The sequence below is a fragment of the Vombatus ursinus genome, unplaced genomic scaffold (genome assembly GCF_900497805.2).
Source record: "Vombatus ursinus unplaced genomic scaffold, bare-nosed wombat genome assembly UNPS02014807.1, whole genome shotgun sequence".
Classification (NCBI taxonomy): Eukaryota; Metazoa; Chordata; class Mammalia; order Diprotodontia; family Vombatidae; genus Vombatus; species Vombatus ursinus.
In genome coordinates, this window is record NW_020954585.1 from 54974787 (window position 1) to 54989848 (window position 15062).

General features: G+C 40.1%; 1 protein-coding gene across 2 annotated transcripts in view; it reads left to right on the forward strand.

Annotated features, from left to right (window-relative positions):
• Positions 1–15062, forward strand: part of LOC114051919 (platelet-derived growth factor subunit A-like) — a 35597-nt gene that overhangs the window by 8127 nt on the left and 12408 nt on the right. For both annotated transcript variants that reach the window (XM_027874319.1, XM_027874320.1), the window contains exons 3-4: positions 2024–2128; positions 7613–7800. In XM_027874319.1, the coding sequence (XP_027730120.1) occupies positions 2024–2128; positions 7613–7800 (293 nt within the window). The remainder of the gene's footprint in view (positions 1–2023; positions 2129–7612; positions 7801–15062) is intronic.

Here is a 15062-nt window from a genome sequence, read left to right on the forward strand (position 1 = left end):
GTACTATGTTATGGCAGAACCAAAATCCTGTCTCTGGACTCTGTAGGTCCAGGTTAGCCTAGTGGTCATCTTTTTTTTTTTAATATTCTAACCTTTTGGCCTTGAAGTTCTATGGGTTGGCCAAGATACTTATAGATGCCAATTAAGTACCAATTAATGCCTCTTTGTGATCATGAAACTGAATAAATCCTAACTTCTTTAACAGGAAAAAAGTCAATGATATCGTTTCATGACTTCTTTTGCCCTCAGGTATGTGTTACCAGTGAGATAACTATTCAGGTGTCTTATGACACTATCTTTTCAGTTGCCCGAGGCTGAAGCTAGCAAGTTGTTACACAAGAGCACATAGTTGTATATTGTTCATTGAAGGAGTTGTAGGGGTGTGGGGGAGAGACTTGGAGGATTCATATGGCAAATGGTGCAGGTCTTAAGGTAAATAAAGTATGAAATAGGCTTTCAGCTGCATATGGTGCAGAAGTTAGGACAGTTCAAAAGTTAACTCAGGAGGGTAAAAACACTTTTAGCCAGCATGCAGTGCAACTGACATTTTTTGCAAGGGGCAAGCTACCCACCTGCATTTTAAAAAATGTATTTCTTTTATCTTCGCAGGCATCAGTAAAACCTATAAAACCTATAAACATCCCCTTGTGTCACAAAGGGCACTATGATCCTCGTGTAGCATGTAGAAGAATTTTGTCAATTGAATTGAGTTGATTTTTATTGCTTTTGGCTTGCTTTTTTATTTTCTCTATATGTGTTCGTAATTTTGAATTTAATGATATCTTTGTATATAACTCATTTCTGAATGTACCTGTTTCCTTCCCCTTCCCATCCCTTGTAACAAAGAATAAAAAAGACAGAAAAAAAGCAGTTCATTGTACCTAATAAACACATTCAGCAAGACCTAGTGTATGTGCAACGTCCTACGTCGATAGTCTCTCACCTGCAAAGAAAGGGATGGGGGATGTATTTTCTGATTTTTGTTTTCCGCTTCAGGTCAACTTGCTTTAAAAAAAAAACGAACCTTATTTTTCTTACATGTCTTTAAGGAAATGGTTCTACTTAGCAGAACCCAATCATGGAGCAGTTATTAGGTTATTTTATGATAAATTAAATGCCAATCTTTCTGTCTTTGATTTTGCTTTTCTCATGTCCCTTTAACCCATTAATAAGGTTAACCCATGTGATAGGGTTAATTAGGGAACAAGACAAGTTTAGATCCTGTCCAAGAGCCTGGTGTAGCTTCTGATTTCCTTTGGAAGATTAGGACACCCTATTAGGGATATTTTCCACAACTGAGAGACAAAAAGAAAACCCAAACTGGTTGCTTCTTGTTCTTGAATTAGTAGTGATTTCTAGAATGTCAGATGGTGGGAGAATTTATAGAAGAAACATTGTCCCATGGAGGGTCATGATACCATATCTTGTGGGATGGATGTCCATTGGATCTCTTGGGGACTTGTGTAGTGGCCACATACCATCCCCTTATTTTGCTTGCCTCATCTAGCCTTAATTAGAAGACCCCTTTGGATTGCTGGAGGGAGAAATTAGAAAGAGAGCAAAGAAATTTTCCTGCCTATGTAGTTCACTCACATGGCTCCTTCTTGAATGTTGGGTAGGCCAAGGCTTCATTTTTTAATTTGGAGAGAGCAGCTAGGAACTGGATTCTAGTGAGATTCTTTTGTCTTCTGTGCAACTAGGTTGGATCACTATGAAATCCATTTTTCAGTCTTTTATGTTGACAAGTCATATTTGCAAATATCCATTGACCATACTGTTGTTGATTATTGTTCTTTCACTTGGAGGTGTAGATAGTTAAAATATGTCTCTGTGTTACTGATTTCATCCGCCGGGAGCTGGCCGTGGTCACTCACAGTATGCCAGGAGGCAGTGTAGGAGCCAAGAGGCTCAACTGGAAACACAGCTGCCTATACTACAGGTGCTATTTTTAGCTCAATCCAGGCATGGTCATACTTAGTCCCTTGTTCAAGCTGGTCACCTTTCCTTTCTTTTTTCTCCTTAGGATACGAGGATGTTTCAGAGACAAAGCTGAAAGCTCATATGGTCCATGCTCCCAAACATGTGCAGGAAAAGCATCCTGTACCCATTAGAAGAAAAAGAAGTATTGGTAAGAAACCACAAGGACTTGTTTTTTTCCTCCAATAGTAAAAATAACAACTAACATTTATATAGCAATATGAGGTATCCCAAAAGTTTTAACACTGTTTAGACTTTTATTAGACTAAATGAGCTTAAATAGCTTTTGAAGCTTAAAATGGCCCTAAGACTTCTGGGATACCCTGTATAAAGTTTACAAAATGTTTTAAATATAAAATGAGGGGGCCCCTAATGGACAGATTGTTGATAAAGGGGGGCAGTATTGAAAAAGAGGCAGGAAGAGATAATGGAAAAGGAAGAACACTGAACCTGGGGATCAGAATACCTTGATTCTAAAGGTGAAGGAAAAAGAATGGAGGATTTGGAGTTCATGTTCTGACTTCTAATCCTAAATGCTACTCATTGTGTGACTTTGAGGAAATTAAGTGACTCAGGGGAGTGCTGGGCCTACAGTCAGGAAGACCTGAGTTCAGATCCAGCCTCAGACACTTAACTATCTGTGTGACCCTGGGAAAGTTACTTCTGTTTGCTTCAGCTTCCTCAACTGTAAAGTTGGGGGGTGGGAAGAGGGGAAAGGTGGCAGATAACATCATCACCTACTTCCCAGGGTTGTTTGAGGATCAATCAAATGAGATTTGTGAAGTGCTTAACAGGATACCTAGTACTAAGTAGGTGCTATATGAATGCTTCCCTTCTCCTTAGTTAAGTCAGTTCACTTCACTGGGTTTCAATTTTCTTAACTGTCAAATCTGAAGGTTTTTGTAGATAACTTCCCACGGTCCTTTCCAGCCCTAAATCTTATGATCCTAGAATCTTGTCTCTACTACTAATTTTGTGACCAGGTCAGATTAGAAGGGACCTATGTGTTGGTTTCCAAGGTCTCTTCCTGCTTTTAACTTTTTATGATTAAATGAAAATTCTCCATTTGTTTTTGTGGGTGCCTCCCTCCCCAACCACAGCCTTCTCACTGTTATAGTGCTTTGGTGAACAATGAGTCCAAGACAGAGGAGCGTGAATAAATTCTTTCAGTGCCTTGTCTTGTTGCAGCATGTTAGAGAGTAGACCTCAGTTGGAAAATGTGGTTGTATGTAATTTCCAATTCATAACATGGAGCACACAGAGTGCTTACAGCTATTAGCTTCAGAACAGTAGGGTACACAGTAGTACAGACACTCTGGAAAAGTGGGCAACTTGCCTTTTTTCTGCATTTTCTTCCAATCACATCTTTTCCAAAATGTAGCTTGAATGACTGTCTGTGGGGGCTTTATCAGCTTTGTCATTGTGCAAGAAAACAGCACAAATTTCCGGGACATTTATTTTCATACCATTTTTTTTTCCAAGTTGTGGGTGTCTGGCTACATTTAGAAAATGCCAGCTGTTTCAGAAAGAGTATGTGTGTATGTGAGGTGTTGGCTTCTATCTTATCAGTGCTGGTAACCCTTTGTGAGGGGTTTGGGATAGGTAACGTGGGACCTTGATGGTGGGAGTTGGGAATTAGGAATTTTGATTTCCAATCAGGATCTTGAGTTTCGTGCCCATGCAATATCCTCAATTGATGGGGCTGCCCTCTGCCTCTTGGGCTGTAACAAAGATGCCTACCCAGGCAGTATTTCTTTCTAGATTGCTAGGGATGGTGACACTTGAAGAATCAAGTGTATCACTAACTCTCTTGTATCTGTGAAATTGATTTGTTTTTGAATCCAAGTGTAAGGATTCACATTTAGCCCTTTTTGACTTTAGCTTATTAAAAATTTAGTTCAATGGCCTGAGGCCAATTAAAGATGTTTTTGAATCATTACTCTGACATCTAGTATAGAGCTATCGTTCCTGGCTTCCCATTCAAAAAAACATGCCATCTAAAGATTGGTCTACCTAAGTCATTGGGACTAAGTACACAGATAGCTCACTGGAGCATTCCACTGGATAGTTGCTTATGAATTAACATGTACCACCAGTGACCCTTTGAGTCTCATCATTCTACCACTTCTGAAGCCATCTAATTATACTGTTTAGTGCATACCTCTCTATTTAGGTGTGTACCTCACTTGATTCAGTAGATATATCCTGGGGAAAAGATTCCTTTAAGTTTTTGTAAATGAATAATTTTAAATTGTATCATCTACATAAATATGTGATTAGTTAATCAGTTAATACATATTGTTAATATGTATTGTTAATATGTATTAACAATATGTATTGACTGATTAATATGTTAATATGTAATTAGATAAAATAAATAATATGTATTCAGCTCCCAGTTAGGCCCTTTGAAGGATATGGTAGATTTAGAGTAAATAATCTTAGTCCCTGCTCTCAGTGCCCTTATAAATCCAGCTGGGGAGGCAAGATAACATATGAAACAGTCAACAATAGAGATAAAAACACAATACTGAAAAGGCTGAATCCTATCAGACAGGATGAGTGGTATAGTAATTTAGAAGACTTCCAATAAGAGGGAACCCACTATCTCTCAAGTGAACCCACTGAATAAACATGAAAGTCAGAGATTTGGAGTAGGAAAGGACTTTCAAGGTTATCTAGTCTAACTCCTTTATTTTATAATCAAGGATATGAAGTTTCATAGAGGGGAAATGACTTGTCCAAGATTACATATGTAGGCAGTGGAAGAGTTAGGATTTAAACCAATGATGCCTTGACTTCCAATCCTGTTCTATTTCTAGGGAAATATATTGCTTCTTCCTCATTTTCTGAATGAAAAATTAACCTTTTATCCTTACATCAGAATTGACATTTGGGCTTTACTTAATAGTTATACCTGTAACACCTAGTGGCTTGCCTCTAGGGTTGTGGTGGAGACATCATTTAAGATGAATACATTTCATATTCACTTCTAAATAAATGAGTTAGTGCCAGTCATGTTTTCTCCCTACTCTTAGGCTAATTAGGGTCACAAGTCTGACTGATAATGGACAGTGTACTCTGACTCAAGTCTTAGCTAGCATTGAAAAAAAATGGTATTATATAATGTCTGCCAGTCAGAGAACAGCTGAGGACTCTTAAGTTCTGGCCACATTTCCCAGTAATGCACTTAGATTAAGGTGTAAACTTGAGCTTGGTTAGAAGGATTTCTCTCTCAGTTAATCTTTTTTTGGCACTCTCTGAGCGTTCCTCAGGGTTCCAGGTTGTACAGATCAATCTGTACCATTTCAGCTGCCACACTTGGTAGAGAAGAGCAGAAAATAGTCTATTCCTTTGAAATGGTGGCTCTTGCATGATGTAGAAGTGTTAGACCTATGTGTTGAAAGTTATCATGCCTCTTACTCAATCCATTGCTGGTTTCAGTGAAATTCAGGAAAATCTTTATCAAACAACCCATTAAAAATTTCATATGTATACATGTACATATATACATATACATGTATATATACATATACATGTGTATATATACATGTACATGTATATATAAATATAGTGTGTATTCATCCTGCACACTGATGCCAGACAGATTTTCCTAGACTATTGCTTTCTCTTTGCCACTCTTTTCCTCAAAAGCTGACAGTGGTTCCATGTTGCCTACAAAATCAAGTCCAAACTACTCTTCTTAGCATTTAGGGTTCTCTATAATCTGTTCAAAATCTTGTTCTGTCTATAATTCTCCCATTTACACTTACTCTCCACTGTGCACCCTTTGATCCAGCCAATCAAGTCAGATTTTCCTCAGGGTTCTCTATACAAGGCATTCTACCCTTCATCCCTTATCCCCTTACACTTATTCTGGAATATCTTTTTTTCTTTCCTCCCATGACCAGGAATTCTGCCCATCCTCCATGAAGTCTTAGCTACATTAAGTCTTCCCCTTATAACTTTAGGTAACATTGATCTCCTCTGACTATTCAAGCTATGCATTTTGGGCACTTAGAGTCAGATTTGGAAAGGAACTTACAGTTTGAGTTCATGCCCCTTATTTTCAGAGGAGGAAACTGAGGTCCCAAGATGGAAGATGACTCCAAATTTTTGCCCACTTTTCTTTAGGAGAGACTGGTAAAAATAAGACTGGTACACCTTGCTATACTTTTGAAATGGACTTTTAATTTTTCTAATCCCTCTACCTTTTAGGTGGAAATTTAGCTTGGTCATTTTAAGTAAAAACAGTTTTTGGCCTAGGGTTTTACTTGTAGAGTATAGCCTATCTGTTGACATTGGACAGAAAACTTGACATTAAGCAAGGATTAGAGACCATTTAAAGCCATATAATGGAGTCCAGAAGGACCCCTCTTCAAGTTATTAACATTCCCCCTTGAAATTATGTTGTATTACAGTGTACATTTCTGCTTGTGGTATTTGCCCAATAGAATGTAAGCATCCTGAGTGCAAGGTTTGTTTCATTTTTATATCCCCATTCTTGGGGTCTAGAACAGTGTCTGGTACATTGTAAGCACTTAATGAATAATTGTTGACTAATAAATTGATTGTTTCCCCTGCAAGTCCTAGCCAATGCCAGGGATCATGCAAGTAGCAAATATAAGAGCTAAATTTAGTAGAATTCTGATCTCTTCCCCACTCTTGGTAGGGCTTGTATCATATAACTATAATTATCAAATTATTATTACACATTATCATATTCCATTTTTTGATGGGTCTGTTTCTTTTCATACCAAATAGATTATAAACTCCTTCAGGGCAGAGATTTTTGTCTTCTACTTTTGTATCCCACAACTCAGTTCAATGCTGGATAAAAGTGCTCAGAGAATATTTAGGATTATATATTTATAGCTAGAAGGGACTTAAGAGTTTATCTAGTTCAGTCTTCTCATTTTAGAGATGACAAAATGGGTCTAGAGATGGGTGGCAACTTGCTGAAATTCATATGGTAAACAACATGCAAATAGTAGATTTGGACATGACGTGCAAAGCTAGGTTCTCTGCTGATATTCAGTGTATTTTCTACTTATTAAAGCTGTCTGGGCCATAAGATGACCTCTAAAAAGCTCACTGAACTGTGTAGAAACCTTGGCCTCCTGGGAAGCACTTTGTATTATCATTCTGAGTCACTTTCTCATTCAGGGTGTTTTCTCTCGTTATACAGGAATGACCAGGATAGGGGTCTAGATTTGGAGCTAGGAGGAAACTTAAAGAGATCCTTGCATTCAACCCTCCTATTTTACAGATGAAGACATTGAGGCACAGAGAATTAAGTGACTTGACACAGCATCTGAATGTTTGAACCCAGGTCTTCCTAATTCAATTCCAGTGCTGTATCCCATAGGCCAAGGGTGAGGAACCTTCACCCTCGAGGCCACAAGTGGCCCTCTAAGTCCTCAAGAGCAGTCCTTTGAAACTTTTTCAAACTTGATTAGGACATGCTCAATGAAGTGGGACTAAAAATGTAGACCATGCCCTATAGCTGTAGTGACCAGGGGGAAGATGTCAACTCAGTCATTTTTGCCATCTCTCCTTGATGCTCTGGTGTGTGTGTGTATGTTTGTGTGTGTGTTTGTGACTATTTACTCACTTGTAACTCTTGTTTCTGCAGAGGAAGCTGTTCCTGCTGTTTGCAAAACAAGAACGGTTATTTATGAGATACCACGGAGTCAGATTGATCCCACGTCGGCCAACTTCCTGATCTGGCCCCCATGTGTGGAGGTCAGACGATGCACGGGCTGCTGTAACACCAGCAGTGTCAAATGCCAGCCTTCACGGATCCACCACAGAAGTGTCAAGGTGAGGGGACTTGCTCACTCCCCTTCTTTCCTGGGCACAATTTGGGGAAGGGGAGGTACAGGGTCTCCCATAGGTGGGGCTTTGCATTACCACAGCCATATTTTTTGATAATTGTGCATAAACCAAATCTTGCTTCTTACCCATCTAAAGTCATATGACTAATTGACGTGGAAGTACCGTGAAAAGTGCGAATAGAAAGTCTTAATTGTCTTCAAAGTGCCTTTTGTCTTTCTGATTAGTCTTCCATTGCAATATCTTTTAATAGTTCAGTTTTGCTAAATTCTATCTCTCAGCCCAGATTCTGTGCTAGCAGTCACTCTTAATTCTCAAGTCTTCACTCTATTAATTATTTCCTTTTTGTGATAAAGCTTGTTTTGTACATAATGGTTTGCATGCTGTCTTCCTCATTACATTGTGAGCTGCTCAAGGGCAAAGACCGTCTTTTGCCTTTCTTTGCATCCTCTGCACTTAGCACAGTGTCTGTCACTCAATTGGTGCTTAATGCGTTCCTACTGACTGACTGTTGATGGTCTATAGTTAGCCTCTAAAAAGAACCTGCTGTTTAAAAAAATGTGTTGTGAAGGATACTTGTAGTTTCTAGTTTCTAAGTTTTTCAAGTCCTAATTTTCATAAAGTACCCTGGAGCTGGATCTCAGAGTCTGTGGTTTGTGGAGAATTCACTGGCTATAAGTCTTGAGAACTACATACTCTGTTGAACACACCAGTACCTTTTGCAAGGTCTTTATCTGAGGACCTATTTCTATTACACCCAAGAGTTAAGTTGAGCTCCCATCCCTGACCTGTCAGGTAGGGATCCAGACATTGCCTCCCCTACTTCCCCATAAGAGGGGGTGTATTCTTAACTAGTTTTCTCTTGATTATTGGGGATTGGCTTAGCATAGGTCCAATCCTATTCTCTGTCCCCTGTTGAGTGATGGTCAACATCAGTGAGAGCTGCCCAGAATTAAGGAAACATGTTTGTTTCATACCCAGCTGTATCAGGAGGCCTTGATGGGGAAGGGGAGAGGGCAGGGAGTGGATGACAAGGTTTCTGGAGGTAATTTTTAGCTTACTGGTAATTCAAGGTACATCACAGCTCACTGATGTTATGCACAGAGAAAAGCTGTTCCTTTCAAGGGCTTTAGGGAAAGGGCACCTAACGCTGCCTGCTTAACTTTGCCAAAGAAGAATCAATTCAAGGGATGGTTTCTCCCTGTTGAGCATCGTGAGTCAGTGTGGGGCAATACATAGGTCATTGATTTTGAGAGTTGGAAAGCTCTGGGTTCAATTACTACATTACTGCCAACTCTCCGTTGGACCTAACCTCTATAGTACCTTTCTACTTTGTTTAAATCTATGATCCTATAACCACTCAATTACAGGTGGGATGTGGGATATAGAATCTAGGATGTTTAAACCCTGGCATGACCATTGAATCTCTTTTGAGCCACATAGTTTCCTTAACTTTTCTAGGTCTCAATTTTCATAAAATGGGGCTAGAAATATTTTCTTACTTATTTCATTAGAAATAAGACTACTTACTTCCACTTACTGGCTTTGGACAAGTTAACCTCTTGACCTCAGTTTTCCTGAGGGGGTTGGGGGTAAGTTACTTTTCTCATGTAGAAATGGGTATGTCATCCCACTCACCTCCAGAGGGGATCATTCTTTAGCCTACTATTGGATAGGTGCTACTTTGTATAAGGCCCAAAATCTTTGCGCAATTTTGAAATTCTTAATGTTGGGGCAGCTAGGTGTCGAAGTGGATAGAGCACCGGCCCTGAAGTCAGGAGGATCTGAGTTCCAATCCGGCCTCAGACCGAACACTTGACACTTACTAGCTGTGTGACCCTGGGCAAGTCACTTAACCCCAATTGTCTAAAAAAAAAATTCTTAATGTTGGTCCTATTAAGAATGAATTCGGAGAAGCTGTGGTTAGTGGCCAGGTGTGGGCAGGTCCAGCAATCCTCAGTGGCAGTTTCCCTCGACAGTTGAACTGTCCAAGAAAGGAAATTAGGAACCAGTGAAATGTCCAAGGTTGTGAAGCCACCTGAAATAGCTCAAAAATTTCTCTACTTCAGGGACAGGAGAAGGGCTTGTTGTCCTGTAGCAGAGAATGTGTGTATGTGTATAGCCCATTGACCTGGATGTGATGTGTATTTCTGAGCAAAGGGTCTACTGAAAATATTTTGAGACTTCTAGTTTCATGTATTAGCTTTGCTTCAAACTTGTTGACCATTTGAATAACCTCTCCTCCCTCCCTCCTTCCTCCCTCTCTCCATCCATCCATCCATCCCAGGGATCCCTCCTCCCATAAATCTACACCATTCAAACACAGCTCTCATTTTGGGCCAATAACAACCCATCAAGACACTTTAAATCATATTTTCTTAATTGAATACCACATGATTTAACAGGCATTTATTTGTAATGTGGAGGCATTTGGGAAGAATCAAAATGTGTCATGGGGTTATCTTGATCTCTGGGGAGGTGTATTGAGAAAGTAATTTCTATTTCTGCTGCAAGATCTTTCAGAACTCCCTTTAAAAGCAAAGCAAATAAAAAAGAAAGAAAGAAAGAAAAGGATGTAAAACATGCGATGCTTTTGGCTGACATTTTCCTAATGACATCGCAAGTTCTTGCCTGCAAAGCTCCAATCTCTTGCTTTAGAAGACTGCTTTTTGGGGAAGAGGGGAAGGAGTGGGGCCACCCATAAGGACAGCCTTATCAGGCAGCTGCCCTTGGAGGAGTCTTTTCTGATTGAGGTGTCGCCATTAAAGCTGTTGGCTAGCTGCTTCTGTCCTGCAGAGACTGCCAATCCTCTTAGATCTTCCTAGAGGCAGAGTTGGAAAGGGGCTTGAGAGTTGGTCAGTCCAGCTCTGTCATTTTACACAGGAGAAAATTGATGCTCACCAACATTTCAATGACTCACTTGTTAGTAAGGCATGGGCATATCCTATTAGCAGGTTTAATTAAGAATGGCATTCCTCGTGCCTGCCTCCTCATCCTATTCTTCTTTCGTTATTTTTGGTTTGCCTCAGGGGTTTATTGGTGCACTTATTGGGAGTCCCTGTCACTCCCTCCCTATTTCTGATCGATGAAGCCCCTCCCACTTTATTTTCCTAGTAAATATCTCCGCAAGCCACCCTCATTCATGGATGGAAAACTTTACCTTGGTTTTCTGTCCAAACTGTTATTATCTGAAAAGAAGATGGTCATTTTTGAGATATAGAATGAAAGTTTCTCATGCTAAATTTACCAATAGGCATCAAGACCAAAGAAAGTTCGGACTTAGTAGAATTCACCTTGGAGGTGGTGGGGAAGAGGAGTCCTCTAATCCAACTTTAGTGTCGGTGTGACCCTTACTTCTAAAGACCCCTATGCACTTGGACTTAATTCTTTTTAGATACGTTTTATTTTGGGGGCATTATAGGCTTTCCGAACTATCCCCTCCTACAAAGGACATTCCCCTGACTAGCTGTCAACAGGAAGGAGGAAGGTGTGCTTAAAATCATTCTACGTGGCAGGAGACATCTGGAAGATGTAAGAAAAGGAGCTCTGTTTATTTCTCATGTGTTTTCAAATTTATAAATGTTGGACATTGGGTTAAACTAGCATTGGGGTTACTAGGACAGTTTTCCCTTCTTCCTGTGACTCCGGGGGCACACATACTTGTAACCCATGGGACACAGCTTGAAACTTGACCTTTCTTTGGTTTTATCAAGTGGTGCAGCTGCTTCACGCTGGTGTGTATTTTAATGTGAGGTCCCTAACTCCTCTGACTTGAGTGCCTTTTGTAACCTCTACCTCCCATCCAGATGAACTACAAGTGATGGCCTAGGCATTTGCACCTGTCTCCCCTATTATTTTAGGTTTCTGTAGGTTTCTGCAGTTGCTGCAAAGGGTCTGGAAATCCATTTGTACACTAAGCATTGTTCTTTTTTTTTTTTTTTTTGGTTATGTAGTTTCTCAATCAGTTGATAATCTTAGTAAAACTACTTTGATGGAGGGCTCCTCAATTCATTGACCTTAAAATACTGTCCTCATGATTTTCAATCATTTATTAAGTGACAACTATTTGGAAGGCACTCTACCATACTAGGGAAATGGAAGTTGGGTACTATCATTTTAGATATGGAATGTCAGCCATGAAGTTGGCATGTAAACATACCTCATGGTGGCATCTGTAGTATTAACATTATGGGTTTCTGTCCTGTATCACCTTTCCAGACCTGGGATCTTGGTCCATCCTGTTAAACAAATGTAGCATGATTCCCCATGAGTTAATGGAAGAGAGGGCACAAAACTAAAAATTAATAGTGTCTCTTTCCCTTTTCTGTGATGTGCAATTTGTCCAAGACAAGTCACACAGCCTTCATTTTTTCTTTGCTTTTTTTTGACTTTCAAAGAGTTAAAATCATCCCAGATTTAAGGACTGATTCCATGGCTATTTTCTCATTCAACTCTTCCTAAGCAAATACCCCAGGGCACTATGACCTCCTTGCTTACCCTCTGTTAGCCCATCCGTAGCTGCCACCCACCCAATACTAAACAGGACCTTCTGAAGAAAACATCTGGCCCCAAACAGTCATGAGTCTTCACATAGAAGAGGACAAGAGGTCAGCAGGGAACAGGATACTTATTGTAGAGGCTGCATATTTGTTGCCCCTCTTAGTCTTTCCCAGATAGTGTCCTTATACCAGAACTCATTATACAGACTCCATATTGATTCACTGCAAATGTCAGACACTGGTGAGCTTTGATATAATGAATTGTTTTAGGCATTTCATTCAGCCTCTTTCTTGACGTTCCATATTTAGAACTGAATGCCTTTGTCTTTCTTAGCCAACCCTACCCAGGGGTCATAGGGAAGGTAGTAGGGAAGTGATGGTTAGCAGGTTGATGTGGGCTATTCCTGGAAAGCAGCTGAGGATATGATCAGGTTTAGGCATTGTGGCCAGTTCTCAAACCCCGGCCCCCCCCCCACTTTGTAAAACATTTTTTCAATAAATATAGTCTCTTGATTAAAATTCTAAAAGGCCTTTAAGAAAAAACAAACAAACAAACAAACAATAACAACCCAGCAGTGAGCTCATAGGCCTGTCAGTTCTCTAAGAACTTGTCACACTGGAAAACATGTCCAGGCATAAAGGTCAGTTCCCCCCACATTACACAAGGGGCCAGGCCAAAACTTGCTTCCTTACTGTTTATTGACAAGGTGATTATGGCTTCTAGATATGATGACTTTTAATCTTTGTTCCATTGGGAAGGCACCTGTGTCAAGGGCCCTCACTTAGAAGGGCCTCAGTTCACCCATTGACAGTTGTTTCTCCTGATTGGTAGGGGTAATGTTTGACATTTATTTATAGAATGTGGTGCCAGAAATGTGTTGCATCTCTTCCCCTGAAAGAGTCTTTGTTTTAGGCTTTCTTGATTTTCCATGACTGGGCTCTATTTAATAAGAGGGCTTGGCCAGTTCCCACTGAAGTCCAGGGGTGGAGTTGTCCACTGTGCCCACATCCTCTGACCCCTATCCATTTCTACTGCCTTGAAGAATCTCTGGGTTTTTTTTTTTTAAATTCCTTTTCTTGGTCTTTGCCCAGTCTCTATAGCTACTAGGGTTGCTGGCTGGTCAAGAATGGTGGAACAGCTTGGTAGTATAATGAATAGAATATTGGCTGTGGAGTAAGGCTCAAATCCTGCCTCAGACACTCAGACCTTGGGCAAGTAACCTTTCTGAGTCTCAGTTTCCTCATCTATAAAATGAGGGTAATAGTATCACTACCCCAGAGTTGTTATAAGAATCAAATCAGATAGTATATGTAAGGCACTAGTATTATTAGTTCTCTACCTGAATATTAGATAAAATTATGATGATGATAATGATAATTGTCATCATCTTTGTCATCATCATTGTCATCATTTCTACAAGGAATCTCAAATGGCACAGAAAGGACAAAAAAAGATCTTTCTCCAAATTGAAGTTGACTTCCCTCTCTGGTGGGTAGATTGGGAGCTAGCTGTATCTATGGCCCATCTATTTTGGTTAGATTACTTTGAATTCCAACTGCCATATCTCTTGTAGGTTTTTAGGTCCTAAGAGGGGAAGTGACTTGTACCAGAATTATACATCTCAGTGACAGAGCTGGGCCTCAGTTTCCTCTTATTATATTAAGTGGAGGTTTTAGACTAGATGATCTCTCCAATTCCTAGTCTTAGATTTTATTCTCCATCCTACACTGTATGTATCTATGCTGGCCTGCTTGTGCTTCCTTTGACATGACCTTCCATCCGCCATGCCGGAGATGGACACTCTCCTTTGGTTATCTCCTAAATTTGCAGTGCTCTGCTCCTGCAACTTGGACTTTTGGTTTTCTTGGCTATCTCCAAGACTTGGCTCAAATCCCACTTTCTTTAGGCATTCTTTCCTATTCCCTCTACCCGCTAGTAACTTGAAGCTAGTAGCTAGTGGCATGTTTACAGTGAATAAGGCCTGCTTTTTTTTCTTAACACCACAAGAGAAATGAATGATCTTTAGTTCAACTCCTGTTCCCCAACTGCCAACACCCTTATTTCCTTCCTTTCTTCCTCTCACTCTCTTCCTTCCTTCCAATCTAGATTAAGTGATTTGCCTAGGTTCATACAGCTAGTAAGTGTCTGAGGTCAGATTTGAGGTCACATTTGAACTCAGATCCTCCTGATTCAGAGGCCAGTGCTTTATCTGCTGCACCACCTAGCTGCCCCGTCACCCTTATTTCTGACTATAATCCTCTCCACTCTGAGATTGGGCGCAGTCATTGAGGAGTAATAAAATCATCGGATCATAGATTTAAAGTTGAAAGGTATATCTGATAGTCAACCTCTTGATTTTGTAGCCGAGGAAACTTTGGAGCCCCCAGTTAAATGGTTTGTCCTATGTGGCGTAGAAAGGGTTAGCATCTGTAGAATTTGAACTGAGATCCTCTGACGTCAAAACCAGCACTCTTCCTACCTCATTATGTGGGCTCCCATCTGTGGCATGTTCTGGGCTTCTTAGAAGAGCTGAGCCTTGAGTCTCAGTCTTGTACTGTAACTACTAATTATGTTTAAAAAAAAAGTAGGCCTTATTCACTGTAAACATGCCTCTCTTTAGCTTCTACCTGGAAATGAATGAAGGACAAAGCATTTATTAAATTCTTACTGTGTGTCAAGTGCTGTGATGAAGGCATCAGCAGAAAAATAGATGTAGTCCCTGTCCTTAAGACAGGGGGGAGATAACACAT